At 41.0% G+C, this 26,535-nt stretch overlaps 2 protein-coding genes across 2 annotated transcripts; both read right to left on the minus strand.

Annotated features, from left to right (window-relative positions):
- Nucleotides 1-208: 208 nt before the first annotated feature.
- On the minus strand, nucleotides 209-7,876 carry LOC306936368 (uncharacterized protein). Its single transcript, XM_079519858.1, has 3 exons — nucleotides 7,750-7,876; nucleotides 4,183-4,511; nucleotides 209-2,191 (listed from the first exon to the last, which is right to left on the minus strand). Exons 2-3 carry the CDS (start codon nucleotides 4,487-4,489, stop codon nucleotides 858-860), a joined length of 1,641 nt encoding a protein of 546 aa, XP_079375984.1. The 5' UTR covers nucleotides 4,490-4,511; nucleotides 7,750-7,876; the 3' UTR covers nucleotides 209-857.
- A 5,015-nt stretch (nucleotides 7,877-12,891) lies between these two features.
- Nucleotides 12,892-25,488, minus strand: LOC306936377 (uncharacterized protein). Its single transcript, XM_079519868.1, has 3 exons — nucleotides 25,336-25,488; nucleotides 19,448-19,884; nucleotides 12,892-15,325 (listed from the first exon to the last, which is right to left on the minus strand). Exons 2-3 carry the CDS (start codon nucleotides 19,860-19,862, stop codon nucleotides 15,171-15,173), a joined length of 570 nt encoding a protein of 189 aa, XP_079375994.1. The 5' UTR covers nucleotides 19,863-19,884; nucleotides 25,336-25,488; the 3' UTR covers nucleotides 12,892-15,170.
- Nucleotides 25,489-26,535: the final 1,047 nt, after the last annotated feature.

Here is a 26,535-nt window from a genome sequence, read left to right on the forward strand (position 1 = left end):
TACAAATAGTCAACATAAATGGTTTGTTAAAGGGTTTAAAATGACAGGAGAATGGAGGCCTCTATTGACAGGATTGATTGAATCATTGATTTATTTATTTAGACATAAATGTAAAAACAACAGAGTACAGTCAAACACTTATTCCAGAAGGGATAGTAAAAAAAAGAAATTAAAAAGTCCTTGAGGTCTTGTTTCCATTTAGGCCCTATGCAATCAATTCATAGACATGAATAACAAAAACACACTTGTGTGAAGAGAGGGGCACTCTTATAATCAATCATTATCATACATCCCATTCCATGCTCAGCCAATCAAATCATCACAAATGTCATTCCGGCCAATCAATGTTGGCGTCAGTTTTCTGCCCTCACTCTTTATCCTCAATATGTACATCAGCCAATCAAATGATCGCGATGGGGTGATCAGCCAATCAAATCATTGTTGTGTTCACACAAACAGCCAAAGCTGGGCATAGGAGGGGCTAGCGATCCAATATCATCAACAACAACATTACAGGAAAATCAAACACTGTATGTACAGAGTAGTGGAAAAGGAAGGGGGTGATCAGCTGTTTTAAGGGAGAAGTGATCATTTCCTCTCCTTTGGACCTGCTGAGAGGTGGATTTTCAGGCCTGTGTTAAAAGATGTAAGTGATATGCAGGGAGGGAAGGGGTGAGTATAATAATCCATAATATTGTCCTTGTCTAGTATCGACCTCCCTACGAACATATGTACAGCTGTTTAATTTGATCTTCCCAATGAGCTCATTTATAGTGGAAACTTGGTGGTGTCTTAGCAAGTGACCTGAGTTATTTAAACTTTTGTCACACTGTTTATAGAGGACATCATTTATTTTGTTATGTTTTTTTTGTCCTGTGAGAACTGTGGACACGCTGGTGTGTTTTCAGTGTACCGGACAGTTTGAAACTTTTGTCACACAGTTTACATTGGAAAGGTTTTTCTCCAGTGTGGCCATGAAGGTGCCTCTTCAGGGAACCTGACTCACTGAAACTCTTGTTACAATGTTTACATTGGAAAGGTTTTGCTCCAGTGTGGACACTCTGGTGCCTCTTCAGGGAACCTGAACATTTGAAACTCTTATTACAATGTTTACAGCGGAAAGCTTTTTCTCCAGTGTGGACATTCTGGTGTTTTTTCAAGAAAGATGATGCAGTAAAAGTTTTGTTACAATGCTTACATTGGAAAGCTTTTTCTCCAGTGTGGAGACGCTGGTGCCTCTCCCGGGAACCTGACTCACTGAAACTCTTGTTACAATGTTTACATTGGAAAGGTTTTTCTCCAGTGTGGACATTTTGGTGTGTCTTCAGGGACCCTGAAAATCTGAAACTCTTGTCACACAGTTTACAGTGGAAAGGTTTTTCTCCAGTGTGGAGACGCTGGTGCCTCTCCCGGGAACCTGACTCACTGAAACTCTTGTTACAATGTTTACATTGGAAAGGTTTTTCTCCAGTGTGGACACTCTGGTGCCTCTTCAAAGAACCTGAACATTTGAAACTCTTATTACAATGTTTACAGCGGAAAGGTTTTTCTCCAGTGTGGACATTCTGGTGCCTCTTCCGGGAACCTGACTCACTGAAACTCTTGTTACAATGTTTACATTGAAAAGGTTTTTCTCCAGTGTGGACACGAAGGTGTGTCTTCAGTTGACCTGACACACTGAAACTCTTGTTACAATGTTTACATTGGAAAGGTTTTTCTCCAGTGTGGACACTCTGGTGCCTCTTCACGTTATCTGACTTACTGAAACTCTTGTTACAATGTTTACATTGGAAAGGTTTTTCTCCAGTGTGGACACGCTGGCGTGTCTTCAAGGGAGCTGACTCACTGAAACTCCTTTCATCCTCATCGTCTTCACTGGTCTTCTCCCAATCATCATTGTCTTCAGTGACTTCAGTGTCAGATTCAAGTTCAACTTCAACTTCAGAGCAGTGGGAAGAGATGTCTTCTCCTTCATCATAATCATCATCATTTTCTTCTTCACGTTTCACTGCTAGTAATGTCAATGTTGACCCAACAGGTTCATCTGGTCTTTGAGATAGTTCCTCCTGTTCCTCTTTAAGCTCCTCCTGTTCATCTTTAATGTGTGGAGGCTCTGGTTCCTCCTGGAGCAGACTGGGGCTCCTCTCCTGTTTAGGGTAAACCTCTTTAAACACAACCATGTGCATGATGTCTACAGTAGATAGGAGCAGAAACATAACATGTTGGTCAACACTGGATTCCGAAAATGTAAATCCATTCTTCTTCTGTACAAAATTAATTGTTACCTACCTAGATAAGATTGACTAAACCGTTTAGCAAGATGTTAGCAAAATACGCAAATAAATACGCAAAAAATAATAATTTGAAGTAATTTGAAGTTGTTTTCGTCGACTAATACTAAGACGAAAAATTTTCGTCGACTACCTTTTTTCACTGACAAAAACTAAATGGAAACTAAATGAAAACTAAGCTATGAAAACTAAAACTACATATACTGACAATTCCGTCAACAAATAAAAACTAGACTAAAATGTTAGGAAGGGACTAGTGAACTAGAGATCCAGTATAAGTCATTTTACAACTAGTTCCATGCTGAAAATAGCTGATCTACACGCACACAACATGTAAAACAGTCATTACGACGGCATCAAGGCCCGCCAAAATAAGTTTTGTTCGACTAAATCAACTGTAGATTTAGTCGACTAAAACTAGACTAACATTCCAGGTGATTAAAATGTGACTAGAACTAAATAAAAACTATTCATGACTACAACTAAAACTAAAATCAAAATGTGCTGCCAAAAACACTGGCAGTAATATATGTAGTTACTTTAGCCCCAAAATGAATAATAGTGTTACAGCATTTTTTTTATTGAATCATGAAATTTTGAAACAAATTAAAAACAAGATTTTCACATCTGAGCTCTGATTTGGTAGTAAATTAGTCATGCCACTCAGTGCATGACGTTATGAAACAGAATAACTTCTGACAATGAAAGCTTGAAATGTGGACCGATGGTAGCTTAACATAAAACATTTCCATAGCGTAGCTCTGTAGGTCTGTAAATGGGTCTGAGAGTCTGTGAATCTGTCTGCCTGTGTGTCTGGGGAAAATCTCACAAACTACTGTAGCGATCAAATCTCACAAACTACTGAGCGATCAAATCTCACAAACTACTGTAGTGATAAAATCTCACAAACTACTGTAGTGAGCAGCACCAGATGTCTTGTTCACTCTGCCAGTCGGCCAAGCAAGTATTTTTCACACCTACTAGAAATTGTGTCACACATAATGGTAATGTTTCAGTTTTTTAAAGAGTAAGAAAGTGCAGACGCTAAGCTTTCAAATACTTGTTTGAAAGTTAAACCCTCTGTACTTAGTGACCTAACCCTCTGTACTTCATGAACTAATACTATAAGATATGCATCTGTGAGCTTGTAGATTGGCTATTTCAGGCAACTGTTCGCCCCACAATATAGGGATGATGGGGTTCAAATGAAGAAGCTGAGAAAGCCATTCAAAGACCTGTGTTATCTCACACAGTTCAGACTAGCGGTGGGTTCAATTAATCCATGTGGCAATAATCCTATCATACCATATCAATACGGCAGGAAATGCTGTGTGTGTGATGCGGCTTTAAAACAAACAAACATCACAATCAGTTTCTGTCTGACAGTTACAATATTTAAATCTTTAGCATTTATCCATCAAAACATGAAAATCAAAATACGATTTATGGTAATAAGGAAATTAAATATTACAAGGTTTGTTAACATTTTCAGGAGTTAGGGAAACTATACATATTTTGGAAAATCAAGAGTAGGACAAAACAATCCATGATTCCATTTGCACAGAATCCAATATGGTTTGAAATTACACAAGCGACCGGAATATATTATAAAATGGTGCATTTATATAGCGCCTTTATCCAAGGCGCTTTCACACACATTCATACACCGATTGCGGCGGAAGCCATGCAAGGTACCAACCAGCACATCGGGAGCAATTTGGGGTTCAGTGTCTTGCCCAAGGACACTTCGACATGTAGACAGGAGGAGCTGGGATCCAGGGGTCGCGAGACATGGCCAAAGCATTTCCGGGGGTCCCCAGCCAAAAACGTTGAGAACCCCTGCCCTACAGAACAGATAATATTAAAGAAAGGAAGAGCACATGAAACTTACTGAGGTGTGGCTGGTCTTCATGTTCCTGTTTAATAGAAACGTCTTCAGCTTCCTGTTTAATAGAAACGTCTTCAGCTTCCTGTTTAATAGAAATGTCTTCAGCTTCCTGTTTAATAGAAACGTCTTCAGCTTCCTGTTTAATAGAAATGTCTTCAGCTTCCTGTTTAATAGAAACATCTTCAGCTTCCTGTTTAATAGAAATGTCTTCAGCTTCCTGTTTAATAGAAACGTCTTCAGCTTCCTGTTTAATAGAAACGTCCCTGGCTGAGTCTGGAGAGTCCATCTTCACCTGGGAGTGATGCATCATGGGTATTGTAGTTCTTATGAGTCTGGGGAGTTGAGATGAGAGGAGATTCAATTTATTGTCAATGTACAGTACAGTACAGCTAAATGTATTTTCGCATCTCACCAGAGTGCAAACATGTCAGTAAGTGATACATTAATAAGTACAGTAAGTAAATGCAGATATGAGCAGTAGTCATTAAATATAATATATAAGTAAGGATATAGAAGTAGGAGGGAAAAAAAGAAGAATAAACATTAGATATTGTACATAGTCATTCGACGTTAAGAAATGTGAATCCCTAGACTCCTTCAAAACCGCTCTCAAAGAGCACTTACGGGCATCTGCGATTCAAAACTGGCCCCTCGTAAAAAGGTTAGTTTCCATACTGTACATGTTTTTCCCTTTATTAATTTCTTTAACTGACTCCGTGAAGTTGGCACCCCATATGATGAAAACATAAGCTTAGCACTAACGGCGCTTAAGTCCTGACGTCACTCGCTCATCCCCTGGTTTTTCTCTATGGTGAATAACATGGGGTCATCTTAAAATCGTCTCTGTAAGAGCCATATGATGTCTATGGGTTTATACTAATTGATGATTTGATGATGTCACCACAGGGCATGGCCAAGGTTGCCTGCGTGTATTTAACGCGTCCCCAATCAAGCAGCAGGTGTTACTGATTGGCAGAGGCACACTGTTTTTAACTGTGCAACAGGAGCTGTGGTCTGTATTCTGGACGTTTGATTGTTTATGTATTTATTGAATGCTGAGGTGACAGATCGGCTGTGAAAATAAATATTGTTTCTTTATGAATTCAACGAACAGTGGACTTCAGTTTATCAAGCACACGTCTGAACACCTCCTTGCCGTCAGTATACCACAGTGCCTTTTAGTACAGGACTTTGGGCACTACAGTCTCATATAAGCATAGTGGTCCAAAAATAAGCAAACTGCCTCTGTGATAATTTGATAGTCTGTTTCTAGCGAAAATGGAACTAATTCAGCAGCAGTAACATTAGCGTTTTCTCTCAGTCAGTTGATTCTTCATGTCCATATGAGTGAAACGGCCTGGATGATTTGCTTATTTTTCAATCACAGTTCTTATATGAGGTGATCTAAAATCCCTCTATGGAGATTACAACGCAAATTAAAAGTACATGAACCCGTGGACTTAGTGCCCTCTGCCGATATTGACGTCAGACTTCGGTGCTCTATAACTAGTGGGAATATGCGTGCACAGTTTCACCGCAATCAGACACTGTGTTTTTGCAGCATTTTGTACAAAACAGGCCACTCCTGAAAACTTTGGAAGTCAATCTTAGCCAATCACGAATTCACGATACACAATGAGAAATAAAACAGACCCGTCTTGATCACATGACTATAGAGATTTCAAGTGGTTTCTTCCTCCACCTAATGGGAATGCGCATGCAGTTTCTCCCAAATTGCACTCATGATTTGAGGCATTTTGTTCATAACGGACCAATCCTGCAAACTTTGGAAGGCAATCTTAGCCAATGGGGATTGAATATGGGGAAGCGGACAGGTCTGTGTTGATCACATGACTATGGAGATAGTGTATACTGCCTTGCGTGATGTATGGATAAAATGTGCACGAGTAATGTAAAGAAATGTGTTTGGAAAGTTCGGCCTCATGGTGGCGCTACAACAGGCTGTTGTGGAAGAGTTGGGGCAGATGTTTGTCGTTGGCATCCAGGGAGTGTGTGTGCAAAGTTTGGCATCGGACAGGCCAACGTGCCGGAGATTAGCTGTACACAGACGGACGCGCGCGCACGCAAGCATGCACGTACAATGTGCAAAACATACTCTCCACAGGCCTTCAGCCTGGTGGAGACAAAAATTATTTAGTAATTTGTGCTGAATTGTGTGGTAAATTTCATAATCGTGCTGGTATCAATTTTGAGATATTTTAAGTTATGCTATGTTTCCTACTGTCTACATATATCGCCCTGTTCTAGTTAGGTGTACTGGTGCAGTGGTGCCCCCTCTTGGCCAAGCCCCATGTTGACAGTCATTAACATGCCTAGTAACACACAACATAGCAATTTATATAAAACATACCAAATAGCACAATTGTTGGTTTCAACGGCACAAATTAGAGAACAAAAAACACAAAAGAATAGTATTGTTCAATTTGGACCTAAATATGGGGGGTGCAAGGCTCAGCAAACATGTAAATTAGTTAAAATATCTCAATGATACCAGCACAAATGATACAATTTATGTCACAAATGCAGCACTAAAGAATGACACCATTTTGATTAATGTTTTCATCATATGGGGTGCCAACTTCACGGAGGCATTTAACTGCATGATTATTTCCTTTTTTCCCCCATAGAAGAGTAAATCTGTACATCTTTAAATGTTCTGATGAATTGAAAATGGATGTAAACAAGTCTTAGTGCTTTTCTGAAATGTATCCTCGTAGCACACAATTGGCAGGTGATGTGATTAATTACCCAGCACCTATCGCAATGCACCTGCCAATTGTGTGACCCAAACATTTGTGCTTCCCTGGTCAATTGGTGATGATGTTTGTGATGATCAGAGGACGTTTTGATTAATTCAGTCTAGCTGTCATTCCGGGCACCTCGCCTGGAGAGAAAGCCGTCCGGGTGCAGCTCGTGAAAAAGGGGAGATATTTGACTAAATACACGTTTTGTGCCAGAACTTTCACATGGATGTGAAACTAGAGGACAGTATCTCACTCCACGTCTTTGGAATTATCGAATGGGTGAGTGCAAACGGAGCATTTATCACATTTATGCCGCCGTTCTGCTGCTGCAACCGCAAGTCAAGAACTTGTTTCCAGCCAGGCCCTGCTCATAGAACATTTCATCGTAGTGGTTCAATGCCTTGTTCAAGGGCACTTCAGCGGTGGTAATTTGAACGTGTCGGACCGCTGATTCGAACTGGCGACCTTCCGGTATCAAGACCGCTCCGCAATCCGTTCGGCCACCGCTGCCACTCTGTTATGTGGAATATTGTACCAAGTGTATGTAACAAGAGACATTCTAGGGCTAGCAGAATCCTACCCTACTGATTTGACTCATGTAACGTTATGGTTACATATAGTAATAACAATAGTGGCATCTACATTGTTGATTCAACAAGATGCAATACCAGTGCAATGCTGCTTCTAGACCATGCAGTCTAGAGACATACTCGTCATGTTCCATGTTAAAAGATTCAAGAGTCAATAATATAAAAAATATAACTGTAGTAAAAACACAACGTGGTGAATCAGTTCATCTTTTTACCTGCAGCTGTGTTTCTTTCAGTGGTTGAGCTGCTAACAAACAAACGTCCTCCTCCTGCTTAACGACCACACTGTTATCAAACCACACCTTTTAGTTTTCTCTGCATATCAAAGTGTCAACAGTCAGACGCCATAATGTTGTTTTAACAAACTGCTTCTTATTGTTCTGTGGATTTTAGTAGCAGCTCCCGCACTGGGTTTTGCACATGCGCACTAGCTGGAGCGTACGGTGTGCACTAAATATAAACGGTCACTAGAGGGAGCCATGGTACAGTGTAATACAGTGGGTAGCAGCTATGGAACAGCCATGGAGCATAGCAGTGGGTTCTGGACCTACTGAAAACTCCCCAATTCATTTTTCCCATAGATATTTACTAAAATATTTATATAAATTATTCTAAGCCTAGAATCAATCCATCCAGGATCCTGGTGATTCATGACCATAAAACCTTTGATTCTGTGGGGAAAGAAAAAAAAAAGATTTAAAATGGTAGGCTATCGTACATTTAGTCAATATCCTTTGTTTAGCGTTTTCATTTAAATTTATTCACAGAATCAAAGGTTTTATGGTCATGGGTCACCAGGATCCTGGATGGCTTGATTCTAGGCTTAAATATGAAATGCACAGGCTCACCGGCTTAGCTGCTGCCACGTGCCTGCTGGCAATATGCACATTTCCAAGCAAGTTGGAGCAAGGACACACTAGGCCTACTAACATTGTGGATTAGTTTTGCTGGTCAATTTGAGACAAAGGTTATGTTGGTTTGCTAAGCTTTCAGGCACTTATAGCAAGCCCTTTCATGTGGCCTACTGTATGTTCATGTATATGGTAGATAGAGTTGACTCTCTGTGATCATCAGTGTTGATTTCCTCGAATAATACTATGACAACAAATGTTCGTCGACTTACTGCAGCAAACTAAATGGAAACTAAATGAAAACTAAGCTATTATGACAAACTAAGACTAAATATATGACAATTTCATCAACAAACTAGACTAAAATGTTAGGAAGGGACTAGTGGACAAGAGATCCAGTATAAGACATTTTACACTTGGTACATGCTGAAAATAGCAGATCTACAAGCTCACAACACATTGCAGTGTGACGCGTTGTGAGCTTGTAGATCAGCTATTTTCAGCAAGTGTAAAATCAATCATTATGACGGGCACAAGGCCCGCCAAAATACATTTTAGTCTGATGATATTTAGTCGACTAAAACTAGACTAACACTAAAACATTCCAGGTGACTAAATTAAAACTATTCAAGAGAATATGACCAAAACTAAAATGAAAATTTCCTGTCAAAATCAACACTGGTGATCATCCCACAATGTGTATTTGAATTTTGAATCAATTCTATTGCATTAGTGTTCCTGGTACCTATTATTAATAAAAATAGAGAACATTATTAGCCATCAAGGTGATGACCAGTTTGCACCTGTATTCATTTGGACGTGACTGCATAATTCACTAACATACACACACTCATTCCTCACCTACAGTAATTAAATTATACTATCCTTTAACTATCGTTTTTAACCTTTTCAGTTAGTTTTTAGTTGGTTTTTTTTTTAGTTATATGAAGCATAGTTTGTTGTCAGGGCTCTGTCCCTATTCATTCCCTGTAACATTAACATTTGACTCTCTGGACTCACCACTAGAATAAACAGACAGTGGTGACTCTCTGGACTCACCACTAGAACAAACAGAGACAGTGGTGACTCCCTGGACTCACCACTAGAACAGAGACAGTGGTGACTCTCTGGACTCACCACTAGAACAGAGACAGTGGTGACTCGCTGGACTCACCACTAGAACAGAGACAGTGGTGACTCCCTGGACTCACCACTAGAACAGAGACAGTGGTGACTCTCTGGACTCACCACTAGAACAGAGACAGTTGTGACTCTCTGGACTCACCACTAGAACAGAGACAGTGGTGACTCTCTGGACTCACCACTAGAACAAACAGACATTGGTGACTCTCTGGACTCACCACTGGAACAGAGACAGTGGTGACTCTCTGGACTCACCACTGGAAGAGACAGTGGTGACTCTCTGGACTCACCACTAGAACAAACAGACACAGTGGTGACTATCTGGACTCGCCACTAGAACAAACAGAGACATTAGTGACTCTCTGGACTCACCACTGGAACAGAGACAGTGGTGACTCTCTGGACTCACCACTAGAACAAACAGACACAGTGGTGACTCCCTGGACTCACCACTAGAACAACAAACAGACAGTGGTGACTCTCTGGACTCACCACTAGAACAGAGACAGTGGTGACTCCCTTGGCTCACCACTAGAACAGAGACAGTGGTGACTCTCTGGACTCACCACTAGAACAAACAGAGACAGTGGTGACTCTCTGGACTCACCACTAGAACAAACAGAGACAGTGGTGACTCTCTGGACTCACCACTAAAACAGAGACAGTGGTGACTCTCTGGACTCACCACTAGAACAAACAGACAGTGGTGACTCCATGGACTCACCACTAGAACAGAGACAGTGGTGACTCTCTGGACTCACCACTAGAACAGAGACAGTGGTGACTCTCTGGACTCACCACTAGAACAAACAGCGACAGTGGTGACTCTCTGGACTCACCACTAGAACAAACAGACAGTGGTGACTCTCTGGACTCACCACTAGAACAAAAAGAGACAGTGGTGACTCTCTGGACTCACCACTAGAACAAACAGACAGTGGTGACTCTCTGGACACACCACTAGAACAAACAGACAGTGGTGACTCCCTGGACTCACCACTAGAACAAACAGGGACAGTGGTGACTCTCTGGACTCACCACTAGAACAAACAGAGACAGTGGTGACTCTCTGGACTCACCACTAGAACAAACAGAGACAGACTCCCTGGACTCACCACTAGAACAAACAGACAGTGGTGACTCTCTGGACTTCACCATCACCACTAGAACAAACAGGGACAGAACAACAACTGTCGAGTTTATTCCGTGAGTGGGATCATTATAATATTAAGTGCCGGCCCAGCTTATATTTGTAACTTCATGTTGTGTCATTTATGTATAGAATGTTGGTGCTATTATGAAGTTCACTGCCTATACAGTAAATACTCTGTGTTATATAAGAACAGAGATCCTCTTATCAACCAATTACAGTATGTCTCAGGGATGTAGATATTAATACAGCTAATTGGGGGGTAAATGTGTTACCAATGTGTTACCAATGTGATACCAATACTATATACCAGGAATGCGAGGTCATACTACATGGTGTGGGGGTAGGAAGTGTCGGGTGACAGAAGAAGGAGCGAGCTATACACAGGGCAGGAGGTGTTCATTCATTCTTTCAGAAACAATGTAACGAACGGGATGACGCGTTTAAGTAAGTCCTTTTAATGTGGTATATGTTCGTTAAATGCTCTAAATTCAGTCATAAATGATGCATCTATGCAGTCGCTATATCTGTGAATTAATAGTATGTATCTTGTGTTTCTCTTGTGTTTGCAGTTATTACCTAAACGCCACAGTCTCTGACTTCTTTGTAATGATCAATGCTATATTGTACTAGATCCAAACACGGGCCAGACAAGGCAAATAAGGCTTTATACTGTACACAAGTTTAGTAGAAGTATGTTTGTACGTGTGTGAGTGTGTTATGAGATAATAGTAATAAAATGGCCAAAATCAAGTGATTGTTACGGGCATTATTGCAACGTCGAGGCTATGTATGTTTGAGTAATATAAATGTTACAATTGGTGTGTGTTAAATCACAGTTACCAGACCTGTTTGTTATAACCCCTTTGCGGAGGGTTTGAATCAGTAATTAAGCAAAGCTATGAAACAGCAAAGTTTAGTTATATCCGTACAACAACCACAAGGTCTAATGACGGCCAGGCTTCCATGTGGATCTCCTACATCATGTGGACAGGATGTGATGTCACTGGGTCCATTTGGTTTCGTTTTACGCTCTCAAGAGATTCAAATCAAACATCAACACAGTAACATTCTATAAAAAACAGCAAAAATAATATGCAATGCAGTAATGTCATCCTCTAAGTCTAGCAAATAATACAAATAGTCAACATAAATGGTTTGTTAAAGGGTTTAAAATGAGAAGTAAACAAAATAACAGGAGAATGGAGGCCTCTATTGACAGGATTGATTGATTCATTGATTTATTTATTTAGACATAAATGTAAAAACAACAGAGTACAGTCAAACACTTATTCCAGAAGGGATAGTAAAAAAAAGAAAGAAATTAAAAAGTCCTTGAGGTCTTGTTTCCATGTAGGCCCTATGCAATCAATTCATAGACATGAATAACAAAAATCACACTTGGGTGAAGAGAGGGGCGCTCTTATAATTAATCATTATCATACATCCCATTCCATGCTCAGCCAATCAAATCATCACAAATATCATTCCGACCACTGTTGGCGTCAGTTTTCTGCCCTCACTTTTTATCCTCAATATGTAGGCCTACATCAGCCAATCAAATCATCGCGATGGGGTGATCAGCCAATCAAATCATTGTTATGTGTTCACACAAACAGCCAAAGCTGGGCATAGGAGGGGCTAGCGATCCAATATCATCAACATCAACAACAACAACATTACAGGAAAATCAAACACTGTATGTACAGAGTGGTGGAAAAGGAAGGGGGTGATCAGCTGTTTAAGGGAGAAGTGATCATTTCCTCTCCCTTGGGCCTGCTGAGAGGTGGATATTCAGGCTAGAGGGCAGCACGGGTCCATACAATTGGACCCGGTCCGAAACGGGACTGGTGATATCAGAACCAAACCGATCCGGAGACAGCGCAGCAGAGGGTTGCATAGGCTATAGTGCATTTTTGCGCACCGACATTCTTACCAGAGCTGTTGACGATCACAACAAAACTGTCCCACATTTTTCCTCCGAGGTGGAAAGCCAGTGGTGACGCGAGGTTAGTCCCACATTAGCCTGGCTAATAAGCCAGACAGGGTGTGCACGCGAGCGAGCGAGAGAGAGAGAGAGAGCGCTCTCGCTCATGTCGAGGTGCATGACGAGACCCAGCCCTCGTTGACTCAACAGACAATATGGACTTTAGAATGTAGTAATTACAACGCACGCATGTCTATTCTTGAAACCTATTTTTAAAGTTGAAGGGTTTAATATATAAATCTCTGATCCTCACGTTTATTTCGGGTAACAGCATTTCAGACGATCCGACCCAGACCCGTGGCAATTTGGAGTGGATCCATACCCTGCCCGAGGGGCAAGTCAATATTTTGGACCCAAACCGGCTCGGTTCTCGGTTCGGGTCTCGGGTGTTCGGTTCCGGGTGGACCCGTGCTGCCCTCTATTTCAGGCCTGTGCTAAACGATGTAAGTGATATGCATTTTTTGAGGGAAGGGGGTGAGGCCATTCCACGTCTGGGTGGCCGTGCTGTACAGGGAGAATTTACCCATATTTGTTTTGAAATATAGGAGCAGTATAATTAATAATCCATAATATTGTCCTCGTCTATCGACCTCCCTACGTACATACAGCTGTTTAATCTGATCCTCCCAATGAGCTCATTTATAGTGGAAACTGTCTTTTTTACTCCATGATGTGAGTGCAACATGGTGTCTTAGCAAGTGACCCGAGTTATTTAAACTTGTCACACTGTTTACAGAGGACATCATTTATTTATGTTGGGGGTTTTTTTGTCCTGTGAGAACTGTGGACACGGTGGTGTGCTTTCAGTGCTCTGGACTGTTTGTAACTCTTGTTACAATGTTTACATTGGAAAGGTTTTTCTCCAGTGTGAACACTCTGGTGTCTCTTCAGGTGACCTGAGCTACTGAAACTCTTGTTACAATGTTTACATTGGAAAGGTTTTTTCTCCAGTGTGGACACTCTGGTGCCTCTTCAGGTGATCTGGCACTCTGAAACTCTTGTTACAATGTTTACAGTGAAAAGGTTTTTCTCCAGTGTGGACACGAAGGTGCCTCTTCAGGTGACCTGACACACTGAAACTCTTGTTACAATGTTTACATTGGAAAGGTTTTTCTCCAGTGTGGACACTCTGGTGTATTTTCAGGGAACCTGACTCAGTGAAACTCTTGTTACAATGTTTACATTGGAAAGGTTTTTCTCCAGTGTGGACAAGAAGGTGTGTCTTCAGATGACCTGACTGCCTGAAACTCTTGTTACAATGTTTACATTGGAAAGGTTTTTCTCCAGTGTGGACACGAAGGTGCCTCTTCAGGTGACCTGACACACTGAAACTCTTGTTACAATGTTTACATTGGAAAGGTTTTTCTCCAGTGTGGACATACTGGTGTGTTTTCAGTCCACCTGACTCACTGAAACTATTGTTACAATGTTTACATTGGAAAGGTTTTTCTTCAGTGTGGACACAAAGGTGTGTTTTCAGGGAACCTGACCAACTGAAACTCTTGTTACAATGTTTACATTGGAAAGGTTTTTCTCCAGTGTGAACACGCTGGTGTCTCTTCAGGTGACCTGAGTTACTGAAACTCTTGTTACAATGTTTACATTGGAAAGGTTTTTCTCCAGTGTGGACACGAAGGTGTGTTTTCAGGTTACCTGACCTACTGAAAATCTTGTTACAATGTTTACAGCGGAAAGGTTTTTCTCCAGTGTGGACATACTGGTGTGTTTTCAGTTCACCCGCAAGCCTGAAACTCTTGTTACAATGTTTACAGTGAAAAGGTTTTTCTCCAGTGTGAACACGCTGGTGTCTCTTCAGGTGACCTGAGCTACTGAAACTCTTGTTACAATGTTTACAGCGGAAAGGTTTTTCTCCAGTGTGGACATACTGGTGTGTTTTCAGTCCACCCGCAAGTCTGAAACTCTTGTTACAATGTTTACAGTGAAAAGGTTTTTCTCCAGTGTGGACACGAAGGTGTGTCTTCAGGTGACCTGACACACTGAAACTCTTGTTACAATGTTTACATTGGAAAGGTTTTTCTCCAGTGTGGACACTCTGGTGTATTTTCAGGGAACCTGAATCAGTGAAACTCTTGTTACAATGTTTACATTGGAAAGGTTTTTCTCCAGTGTGGACAAGAAGGTGTGTCTTCAGATGACCTGACTGCCTGAAACTCTTGTTACAATGTTTACATTGGAAAGGTTTTTCTCCAGTGTGGACACGAAGGTGTGTTTTCAGTCCACCTGACACACTGAAACTCTTGATACAATGTTTACATTCGAAAGGTTTTTCTCCAGTGTGGACACGCTGGCGTGTCTTCAAGGGAGCTGACTCACTGAAACTCTTGTCACGACTTTCGTCCTCATCGTCTTCACTGGTCTCCTTCCAATCATCACTGTCTTCAGTGACTTCAGTGTCAGATTCAAGTTCAACTTCAGAGCAGTGGGAAGAGATGTCTTCTCCTTCATTATCATCATTTTCTTCTTCACCTTTCACTGCTAGTAATGTCAACGTTGACCCAACAGGTTCCTCTGGTCTTTGAGGTAGTTCCTCTTGTTCCTCTTTAAGCTCCTCCTGTTCATCTTTAATGTGTGGAGCAGACTGGGGCTCCTCTCCTGTTTAGGGGAAACCTCCTCTTTACACACAACCATGTGCATGATGTCTAGGTAGGAGCAGAAACATAACATGATAGTCAACACTGGATTCCGAAAATGTAAATCCATTCTTCTTCCATGTTCCATGTACAAAATTCATTGTTACCTAACTAGATAAGATTGACTAAACCGTTTAGCAAGATTTTAGCAAAATACGCATACAAATACGCAACAAAATAATAATTTGAAGTAATCAGTTTTGTTTTCGTCGACTAATGCTAACACGAAAAATGTTCGTCGACTACCTTTTCACTGACAAAAACTAAATGGAAACTAAATAAACTAAGCTATGATGACTAAAACTACATATACTGACAATTTTGTCAACAAATAAAAACTAGACTAAAATGGAGAGACAGCGAGCTCCATCCTCGACTGACGACGACTTCCGCGACGTCATCAATATCGTCACGTCGCGAGACGTTCGCCGCGACTCGCAGGACTTTCGCTGCGACCTGCGACTATCGTCGCGCCGAGCCGCGACTCGCGGGACGTTCGTCGGGACCCGCGGCTATCGTCGCGCCGAGCCGCGACTCGCGGGGCGGACTGTGTGCAATGGGGGAAGTGTGGCTTTTGGTGGTTTTACATGCCGGGGAGAGTCTTTCTAATACTAGCTGAGAACCCTATTCTGGCTCCCTCCCAGTCCCATGGACGCAGAACTTCACCTTCTAATACTAGAATAAAACCCGATTCTGCCAGCTGCCTTGCTGGCCTAGAGGATTCCTACGCCGACTTCCAAACCATTGGAATTTGGTCACCTGTTCGCGCCCCGCTCCCGACACATTTTTTTTAATAGTTTTTGGATTAAGGTTGGTGAGGGGTACAAAGACCATAACTCAGCCGTTTCTCCACCGATTGACGCGGGAAAGATCGTTTTAACGGGTTATTATAATAATAATAATAATAAAAGAAAACAGTGTTTGCAGCGGGGCGCGAACAGGTGACCAAATTACAAGGCGGCATAGGAATCGACGGACCCAGTGGGACTTGTATAAATAGTATCGGCAGCGGGACGCGAACAGGTGAACCCATGAACAATGGATTTAAAGGCGGCGTAACAGACCACTCGGCTAACGAGGCAGCTGATATAATGGAGTTCTCTGTTAGTATTAGAAGGTGAAGGCGGCCGTGGAACTCCCCGGCCAAACGGGGCCCGAAGGTTGATAATTGATTGATTGATTAATTGATAATTAAACAACAATTATATGTATGTAGACTTTAGCACATAGCTTTACAACCTCGCCAACCTTAATCCAAAAACTATTAAAAAGTCCGCGGTAGTAAAAGAGGTGGCGGCAGTGGGGCACGAACAGGTGAAGCATGGTATCACAAGTCGGTGTAGTAATCCACTAGGCTAGCGAGGCAGCTGACAGAATGGGGTTTTCTTTTCGTATTAGAAGGTGAGGTTCTGCCCGCGCGGGCGGTGCTTTCCTTGGCTACTAGTAGTAGCCCCGCATGGCCGGCGTGGTAAAACGAGCGCTCCTTCCTATCCTAGGAATAAAAAAAAATTGCCTCCCACGCGCCATGACGCACGGGAGGACATGACGTCAGTGGGACTTGTAAAACTTGTTTGATTGATAATTGATTGATTGATTAATTTTTAATTAAACAACATGTATAAAATGTATGCCTCACCAACGTTAATCCAAAAACTATTAAAAAAGTCTGCGGTTGTAAAAAATAGTGTTGGCAGCAGGGCACGAACGTGTGAACCCATGAGCGATGGGCTGAAAGGCAGCGTAACAGTCCACTAGACTAACAAGGGAGCTTATAGAAAAGGGTTCCATCTTAGTATTAGGAGGTGAAAGCGGCCGAGGCCGTTCTCCTCGCCGAACTTCGTGCGCCATTGCCCAGCGACGAAACCTAAAACGTCGCCGTTTTAGCTGGAAAGCCGTGACGACAGCTCATGACCGTCGACGAATTCGGCCAAACGCCATGGCGAGCCGCCAAATACCATGCCTACACGTCGCGGGCGAACTTGTCGGCGACCTATTTAGTTAAAAGTCACGACGATGGCTTCTTTCGTCGCGACGACTTATAAAGGGTCGCCAAATGAGCGACGAACCTCCCGTGCGCGTGACGAAAGCTCATTACCGTCGACGAATTTGACAAATGCCGTGGCTACCGTCGCGGTCGCACTTAGAGCTCGCCCCTCCTGCTAAAATGTTAGGAAGGGACTAGTGAACAAGAGATCCAGTATAAGTCATTTTACAACTAGTTCCATGCTGAAAATAGCTGATCTACAAGCACACAACGCGTAAAACAGTCATTACGACGGCATCAAGGCCCGCCGAAATACATTTTGTTCGACTATCAACTGTAGATTCGACTAAAACTAGACTAACATTCCAGGTGATTAAAATGTGACTAAAACTAAATAAACTATTCAAGAGACTATAACTAAAATCAAAATGTGCTGCCAAAAACACTGGCAGTAATATATGTAGTTACTTTAGCCCCAAAATGAATAATAGTGTTACAGCATTCTTTTTAATTGAATCACGAAATTTTGAAACAAATTAAAAACACGATTTTCACATCTGAGCTCTGATTTGGTAGTAAATTAGTCATGCCACTCAGTGCATGACGTTATGAAACAGAATAACTTCTGACAATGAAAGCTTGAAATGTGGATCGATGGTATAGCTTTACAAAAAACATTTCCATAGTGTAGCTCTATACGTCTGTAAATGAGACTGTGAGTCTATCTGCCTGTGTGTCTGGGGAGGATCTCACAAACTACTGTAGTGATCAAATCTCACAAACTACTGTAGTGAGCAGCGCCAGATGTATTTTTCACACCTGCTAGAAATTGTGTCACACATAATGGTAATGTTTCAGTTTTGTAAAGAGTAAGTAAGTGCAGACACTAAGCTTTCAAATACTTGAAAGTTAAACACTCTTAGTTAACTAATAATATAAGATATGCATCTGTGAGCTTGTAGCTATTTCAGGCAAATGTTCGCCCCACAATATAGGGATGCTGGGGTTCAAATGAAGAAGCTGAGAAAAAGCCATTCAAAGACCTGTGTTATCTCACACAGTTCAGACTAGCGGTGGGTTCAATTAATCCATGTGGCAATAATCCTATCGTATTCCTTGCCGATAATCGTATCGTACCATATCGATACGGCAGGAAATGCTGTGTGACGCGGCTTTAAAAAAAAGCCGCATTTATCATCAGCATTTATCCATCAAAACATTATTTATTTTTGCTTTGCTTTTTGTTTAAATGTTATCCACTAAGATGTTCAATTTGATTTGGAAACTTTTACATTTCTGACAATATTTGTCAAAACATCAGCAATCGGTGGTCTACGTATCTATTGTTCAGACTCACAGACCCATTTCTAGACGGAGACACACCATAAAAACCTGTTTTAGACCTACTACATAATAATTATGGATGTAGTAGGCCAATACTGTCAATACAATACTGTATTGTAAAGAAAATCACATGGTGAATTTATACGGTCCGGTTGTCTTTCACATTGCATTTGTGAAAATCAAAATACGATTTGTTTACGGTAATATGGACATTAAATATTAAATACAATAGAGAATATCTTTCAAATTTTAATTTGACAGATATTCCAATGATGGATTTACATATCGGGATATTGTCGGGATATTATACATATTTTGGAAACTCAAGAGTATGACAAAAAAGAAAATCCATGATTCCATTTGCACTTCTCCAATATGGTTTGAAATGACACAAGCCACCAGACTATAATATGAGTGTCCTGGTATTTTTTTCCATTGTTATTGTACGTTTTCTAATAATTAAAAATAAATAGCGGATTTGTCACCTGGTGACGAGGCCGCGTTATGATGACGAAACCGGAAATCGACCCGTGCTCTGGGCTGCAAGGGCTTCTGGGAAAACGAGATCAATGCAAGTGAACAACAAGCAGCCCTCACTGCTTGTTGTTCCGGATCGCGACGGTGGAATATTTTTCAGTTCGACAACAAGCCATGTAACTATTTTCTCAGGGATTTTCATGGATCAAAGGCACAAATACTTTGGCGTATGCTCCAAAGGTAATTAAACAATCTCGGCAACCTCGGTATATGTCACCTTTTAATCTAAAGCCTTCAAAGAGAAAGGAAGAGCACATGAAACTTACTGAGGTGTGGGTGGCCTTCAGCTTCCTGTTTAATAGAAATGTCTTCATGTTCCTGTTTAATAGAAATGTCTTCAGCTTCCTGTTTAATAGAAATGTCTTCAGCTTCCTGTTTAATAGAAACGTCTTTAGCTTCCTGTTTAATAGAAACGTCTTCAGCTTCCTGTTTAATAGAAACGTCTTTAGCTTCCTGTTTAATAGAAACGTCTTCAGCTTCCTGTTTAATAGAAACGTCTTTAGCTTCCTGTTTAATAGAAATGTCTTCAGCTTCCTGTTTAATAGAAACGTCTTCAGCTTCCTGTTTAATAGAAACGTCTTTAGCTTCCTGTTTAATAGAAACGTCTTCAGCTTCCTGTTTAATATGAACGTCCATGGCTGAGTCTGGAGAGTTCATCTTCACCTGGGAGTGATGCATCATGGGTATTGTAGTTCTTATGAGTCTGGGGAGTTGAGATGAGAGAAGATTCAATTTATTGTCAATGTACAGAACAAGTACAGTACAGTACAGTACAGTACAGTACAGTGAAAAGTATTTCCGCATCTCACCAGAGTGCAAACATGTCAGTAAGTGATACATTAATAAGTACAGTAAGTAAATGCAGATATGAGCAGTAGTCATTAAATATAATATATAAGGTAGGATATAGAAGTAGGAGGAAAAAAAATAAGAATAAACATTAGATATTGTACATAGTCGTTCGACATTAAGAAATGTGAATCCCTAGACTCCTTCAAAACCGCTCTCAAAGAGCACTTACGGGCATCTGCGATTCAAAACTGGCCCCTCGTAAAAAGGTTAGTTTCCATACTGTACATGTTTTTCCCTTTATTAATTTCTTTAACTGACTCCGTGAAGTTGGCACCCCATATGATGAAAACATAAGCTTAGCACTAACAGCGCTTAAGTCCTGACGTCACTCGCTCATCCCCTGGTTTTTCTCTATGGTGAATAACATGGGGTCATCTTAAAATCGTCTCTGTAAGAGCCATATGATGTCTATGGGTTTATACTAATTGATGATTTGATGATGTCACCACAGGGCATGGCCAAGGTTGCCTGCGTCTATTTAACGCGTCCCCAATCAAGCAGCAGGTGTTACTGATTGTATGTTCAGTTCAGCGGCCGTCGACAGCCCGACACAAATGGATCCACCACGCCACCGTCCACATCAAGGCTTTCAGTTTTAGAACTACAACACATCAACAACCCCTGCATCGTTCCTGTTTGTATTGTAGCCTACATGTGGGCCTGCATTGGAGCAGCAATGTCCACGACTGGGGGAAAGGGGCACCGAGAGACAGTCTTTCTATTGGAGAGGGGCCTGTATTTTCGGTAGCTTGTGCATAGGGCACCTAAACCAGAACTGCGACAGGTGCATTGGGCACTTATAGTTCAGACACCGCATACCACATTTTACTACATATGGAAAGGAAAGAAACGGGAGGAGCCTGCATGGCTTGAATTGATGAACTGGCAACTGCCAAAATTACATCTGACAGTTTGAAGTTGAACTTACAGTTGGACCACTAAATAGGCCTACCTGACCCAAAATATAACTTTGTGTGTATGTGAAGTCAGTACCTACAGATGAAATGATTTTTTAAATTTGGATTTTCTTAATGAATGCACTTTGCCTGATTTAGCCTATTATCTAAAATGTGTTTTGTATTTTGTTTGGTGTTTTGTTTTCTATGGCTCTTTGTACATTTCGTTTAATAATTGCTCTGTCTATAGTGTCTCCTGCCAGTAGCAATTAGGGGCCGGTGTAAGAGCCATATGATGTCTATGGGTTTATACTAATTGATGATTTGATGATGTCACCACAGGGCATGGCCTGCGTGTATTTAACGCGTCCCCAATCAAGCAGCAGGTGTTACTGATTGGCAGAGGCACACTGTTTTTAACTGTGCAACAGGAGCTGTGGTCTGTATTCTGGACGTTTGATTGTTTATGTATTTATTGAATGCTGAGGTGACAGATCGGCTGTGAAAATAAATATTGTTTCTTTATGAATTCAACGAACAGTGGACTTCAGTTTATCAAGCACACGTCTGAACACCTCCTTGCCGTCAGTATACCACAGTGCCTTTTAGTACAGGACTTTGGGCACTACAGTCTCATATAAGCATAGTGGTCCAAAAATAAGCAAACTGCCTCTGTGATCATTTGATAGTCTGTTTCTAGCGAAAATGGAACTAATTCAGCAGCAGTAACATTAGCGTTTTCTCTCAGTCAGTTGATTCTTCATGTCCATATGAGTGAAACGGCCAGTTCTTATATGAGGTGATCTAAAATCCCCCTATGGAGATTACAACGCAAATTAAAAGTACATGAACCCGTGGACTTAGTGCCCTCTGCCGATATTGACGTCAGACTTCGGTGCTCTATAACTAGTGGGAATATGCGTGCACAGTTTCACCGCAATCAGACACTGTGTTTTTGCAGCATTTTGTACAAAACAGGCCACTCCTGAAAACTTTGGAAGTCAATCTTAGCCAATCACGAATTCACGATACACAATGAGAAATAAAACAGACCCGTCTTGATCACATGACTATAGAGATTTCAAGTGGTTTCTTCCTCCACCTAATGGGAATGCGCATGCAAAATTTCTCCCAAATTGCACTGATTGAAATGATTTGAGGCATTTTGTTCATAACGGACCAATCCTGCAAACTTTGGAAGGCAATCTTAGCCAATGGGGATTGAATATGGGGAAGCGGACAGGTCTGTGTTGATGACGGCCGGAGATTAGCTGTACACAGACGGACGCGCACGCACGCACGCAAGCATGCACGTACAATGTGCAAAACATACTCTCCACAAGCCTTCAGCCTGGTGGAGACAAAAATGGTGTCATTCTTTAGTAATTTGTGCTGAATTGTGTGGTAAATTTCATAATCGTGCTGGTATCAATTTTGAGATATTTTAAGTTATGCTATGTTTCCTACTGTCTACATATATCACCCTGTTCTAGTTAGGTGTACTGGTGCAGTGGTGCCCCCTCTTGGCCAAGCCCCATGTTGACAGTCATTAACATGCCTAGTAACACACAACATAGCAATTTATATAAAACATACCAAATAGCACAATTGTTGGTTTCAACGGCACAAATTAGAGAACAAAAAACACAAAAGAATAGTATTGTTCAATTTGGACCTAAATATGGGGGGTGCAAGGCTCAGCAAACATGTAACTTAGTTAAAATATCTCAATGATACCAGCACAAATGATACAATTTATGTCACAAATGCAGCACTAAAGAATGACACCATTTTGATTCATGTTTTCATCACATGGGGTGCCAACTTCACGGAGGCATTTAACTGCATGATTATTTCCTTCTTTTTTCCCCCATAGAATAGTAAATCTGTACATATTTAAATGTTCTGATGAATTGAAATGGATGTAAACAAGTCTTAGTGCTTTTATAAAATGTATCCTCGTAGCACACAATTGGCAGGTGATGTGATTAATTACCCAGCACCTATCGCAATGCACCTGCCAATTGTGTGACCCAAACATTTGTGCTTCCCTGGTCAATTGGTGATGACGTTTGTGATGATCAGAGGACGTTTTCATTAATTCAGTCTAGCTGTCATTCCGGGCACCTCGCCTGGAGAGAATGCCGTCCGGGTGCAGCTCGTGAAAAAGTGGAGATATTTGACTAAGTACACGTTTTGTGCCAGAACTTTCACATGGATGTGAAACTAGAGGACAATATCTCACTCCACGTCTTTGGAATTATTGAATGGGTGAGTACACTTACAAACGGAGCATTTATCACATTTATGCCTCCGTTCTGCCGCTGCAACCGCAAGTCAAGGACACTGTTCTATGGCTCTGTTATGTGGAATACTGTACCAAGTAACATACACTTGGTCTAGGGCTAGCAGAATCCTACCCTACTGACTTGACTGTCATAACTAACTCTCTCTCTCTCTCTGATGTAACGTCATGGTTACATATAGTAATAATAATAGTGGACCCTCTTGTAAACAAGTGTAATGCTTAATTGGGTCGTCCACTCACAGTTAACAGTCTTTGTATTGAGTTTGTGCTTGAAATGTACTGTAATTCTGCAAACTGTTAATACATATTTCAATCAATCAATCAATCAATCAATCAATCAATCAACATTGTTGATTCAACAAGATGCAATACCAGTGCAATGCTGCTTCTAGACCAGACTAGAGACATACTCGTCATGTTCCATGTTAAAAGATGAGTCAATAATATAAAAGATAAATGTAAAAAGTTAAACAACGTGGTGAATCAGTTCATCCTTTTACCTGCAGCTGTGTTTCTTTCAGTGGTTGAGCTGCTCCTCCTGCTTAACGACCACACTGTTTTCAAACCACACCTTTTAGTTTTCTCTGCATATCAAAGTGTCAACAGTCAGACGCCATAATGTTGTTTTAACAAACTACGTCTTATTGTTGTTCTGTGGATTTTAGTAGCAGCTGCCGCACTGGGTTTTGCACATGCGCACTAGCGCTGCTGGAGCGTATGGTGTGCACTAAATATAAACGGTCACTAGAGGGAGCCATGGTACAGTGTAATACAGTGGGGAACAGCTATGGAGCATAGTAGTGGGTTCTGGACCTCCAATTCATTTTTCCCATAGATATTTACTAAAATATTGATATAAATTATTCTAAGCCTAGAATCAATCCATCCAGGATCCTGGTGATTCATGGCCATAAAACCTTTGATGTGGGGAAAGACAAAAAAGTGATTATTTAAAATGGTATCATACATTTAGTAAATATCTATGTTTAGCGTTTTCATTTTAATTTATTCACAGAATCAAAGGTTTTATGGTCATGGGTCACCAGGATCCTGGATGGCTTGATTCTAGGCTTAAATATGAAATGCACAGGCTCACCGGCTTAGCTGCTGCCACGTGCCTGCTGGCAATATGCACATTTCCAAGCAAGTTGGAGCAAGGACACACTAGGCCTACTAACATTGTGGATTATAGTTGTGCTGGTCAATTTGAGACAAAGGTTATGTTGGTTTGCTAAGCTTTCAGGCACTTAGCATGCCCTTTCATGGCCTACTGTATGTATATGGTAGATAGAGTTGACTCTCTGTGATCATCAGTGTTGATTTCCTCGACTAATACTATGACAACAAATGTTTGTCGACTTACTGCAGCAAACTAAATGGAAACTAAATGAAAACTAAGCTATTATGACAAACTAAGACTAAATATATGACAATTTCATCAACACATAAAAACTAGACTAAAATGTTAGGAAGGGACTAGTGGACAAGAGATCCAATATAAGTCATTTTACACTTGGTTACATGCTGAAAATAGCAGATCTACAAGCTCACAACACGTTGCAGTGTGACGCGTTGTGAGCTTGTAGATCGGCTATTATCAGCAAGTGTAAAATCAATTTGGAATTATTGAATGGGTGAGTGCAAACGGAGCATTTATCACATTTATGCCGTTCTGCTGCTGCAACCGCAAGTCAAGGACACTGTTCTATGGCTCTGTTATGTGCAATACTGTACCAAGTGTATGTAACAACAGAGACATTCTAGGGCTAGCAGAATCCTACCCTACTGACTTGACTGTCATAACAAACACACTCTCTGTCACTCTCTCTCTCTCTGATGTAACGTTATGGTTACATTAGTAATAATAATTATCTCTCTCTCTCATGTAACGTTATGGTTACATATAGTAGCCTAATAACAATAGTGGCATCAACATTGTTGATTCAACACGATGCAATACCAGTGCAATGCTGCTTCTAGACCATGCAGTCTAGAGACATACTCGTCATGTTCCATGTTAAAAGATTCAAGAGTCAATAATATAAAAAATATAACTGTAGTAAAAACACAACGTGGTGAATCAGTTCATCTTTTTTACCTGTAGCTGTTTCTTTCAGTGGTTGAGCTGCTAACAAACAAACGTCCTCCTCCTGCTTAACGACCACACTGTTTTCAAACCACACCTTTTAGTTTTCTCTGCATATCAAAGTGTCAACAGTCAGACGCCATAATGTTGTTTTAACAAACTGCTTCTTATTGTTGTTCTGTGGATTTTAGTAGCAGCCGCCGCACTGGGTTTTGCACATGCGCACTAGCGCTGCTGGAGCGTACGGTGTGCACTAAATATAAACGGTCACTAGAGGGAGCCATGGTATAGTGTAATACAGTGGGTAGCAGCTATGAAACAGCTATGGAGCATAGTAGTGGGTTCTGGACCTACTGAAAACTCCACAATTATTTTTTCCCATAGATATTTACTAAAATATTTATATAAATTATTCTAAGCCTAGAATCAATCCATCCGGGATCCTGGTGATTCATGACCATAAAACCTTTGATTCTGTGGGGAAAGAAAAAAAAAATAAAAAAAAATGGTAGGCTATCGTAATTTAGTCAATATCCTTTGTTTAGCGTTTTCATTTTCATTTATTCACAGAATCAAAGGTTTTATGGTCATGGGTCACCAGGATCCTGGATGGCTTGATTCTAGGCTTAAATATGAAATGCACAGGCTCACCGGCTTAGCTGCTGCCACGTGCCTGCTGGCAATATGCACATTTCCAAGCAAGTTGCAAGGACACACTAGGCCTACTAACATTGTGGATTATAGTTGTGCTGGTCAATTTGAGACAAAGGTTATGTTGGTTTGCTAAGCTTTCAGGCACTTAGCATGCCCTTTCATGTGGCCTACTGTATGTATATGGTAGATAGAGTTGACTCTCTGTGATCATCAGTGTTGATTTCCTCGACTAATACTATGACAACAAATGTTTGTCGACTTACTGCAGCAAACTAAATGGAAACTAAATGAAAACTAAGCTATTATGACAAACTAACAATTTCATCAACAAATAAAAACTAGACTAAATGTTAGGAAGGGACTAGTGGAGAAGAGATCCAGTATAAGTGTGAAGTCAACTTGGAGAAAAGGAGAGCAAAGGGTCACTCATTGCCACTGACACTCAGCTGATTGTCACTCAATCACTCCACAATTGCCTGACTAATCAGCGTCAGTGCATTCACTGCACCTGAGAGTAGGGCGTTGACCAAACACAGGAAGAGAGGAGGAAAGAGGAAT

Source organism: Electrona antarctica (assembly GCF_951216825.1).
Source record: "Electrona antarctica genome assembly, chromosome: 2".
Classification (NCBI taxonomy): domain Eukaryota; kingdom Metazoa; phylum Chordata; class Actinopteri; order Myctophiformes; family Myctophidae; genus Electrona; species Electrona antarctica.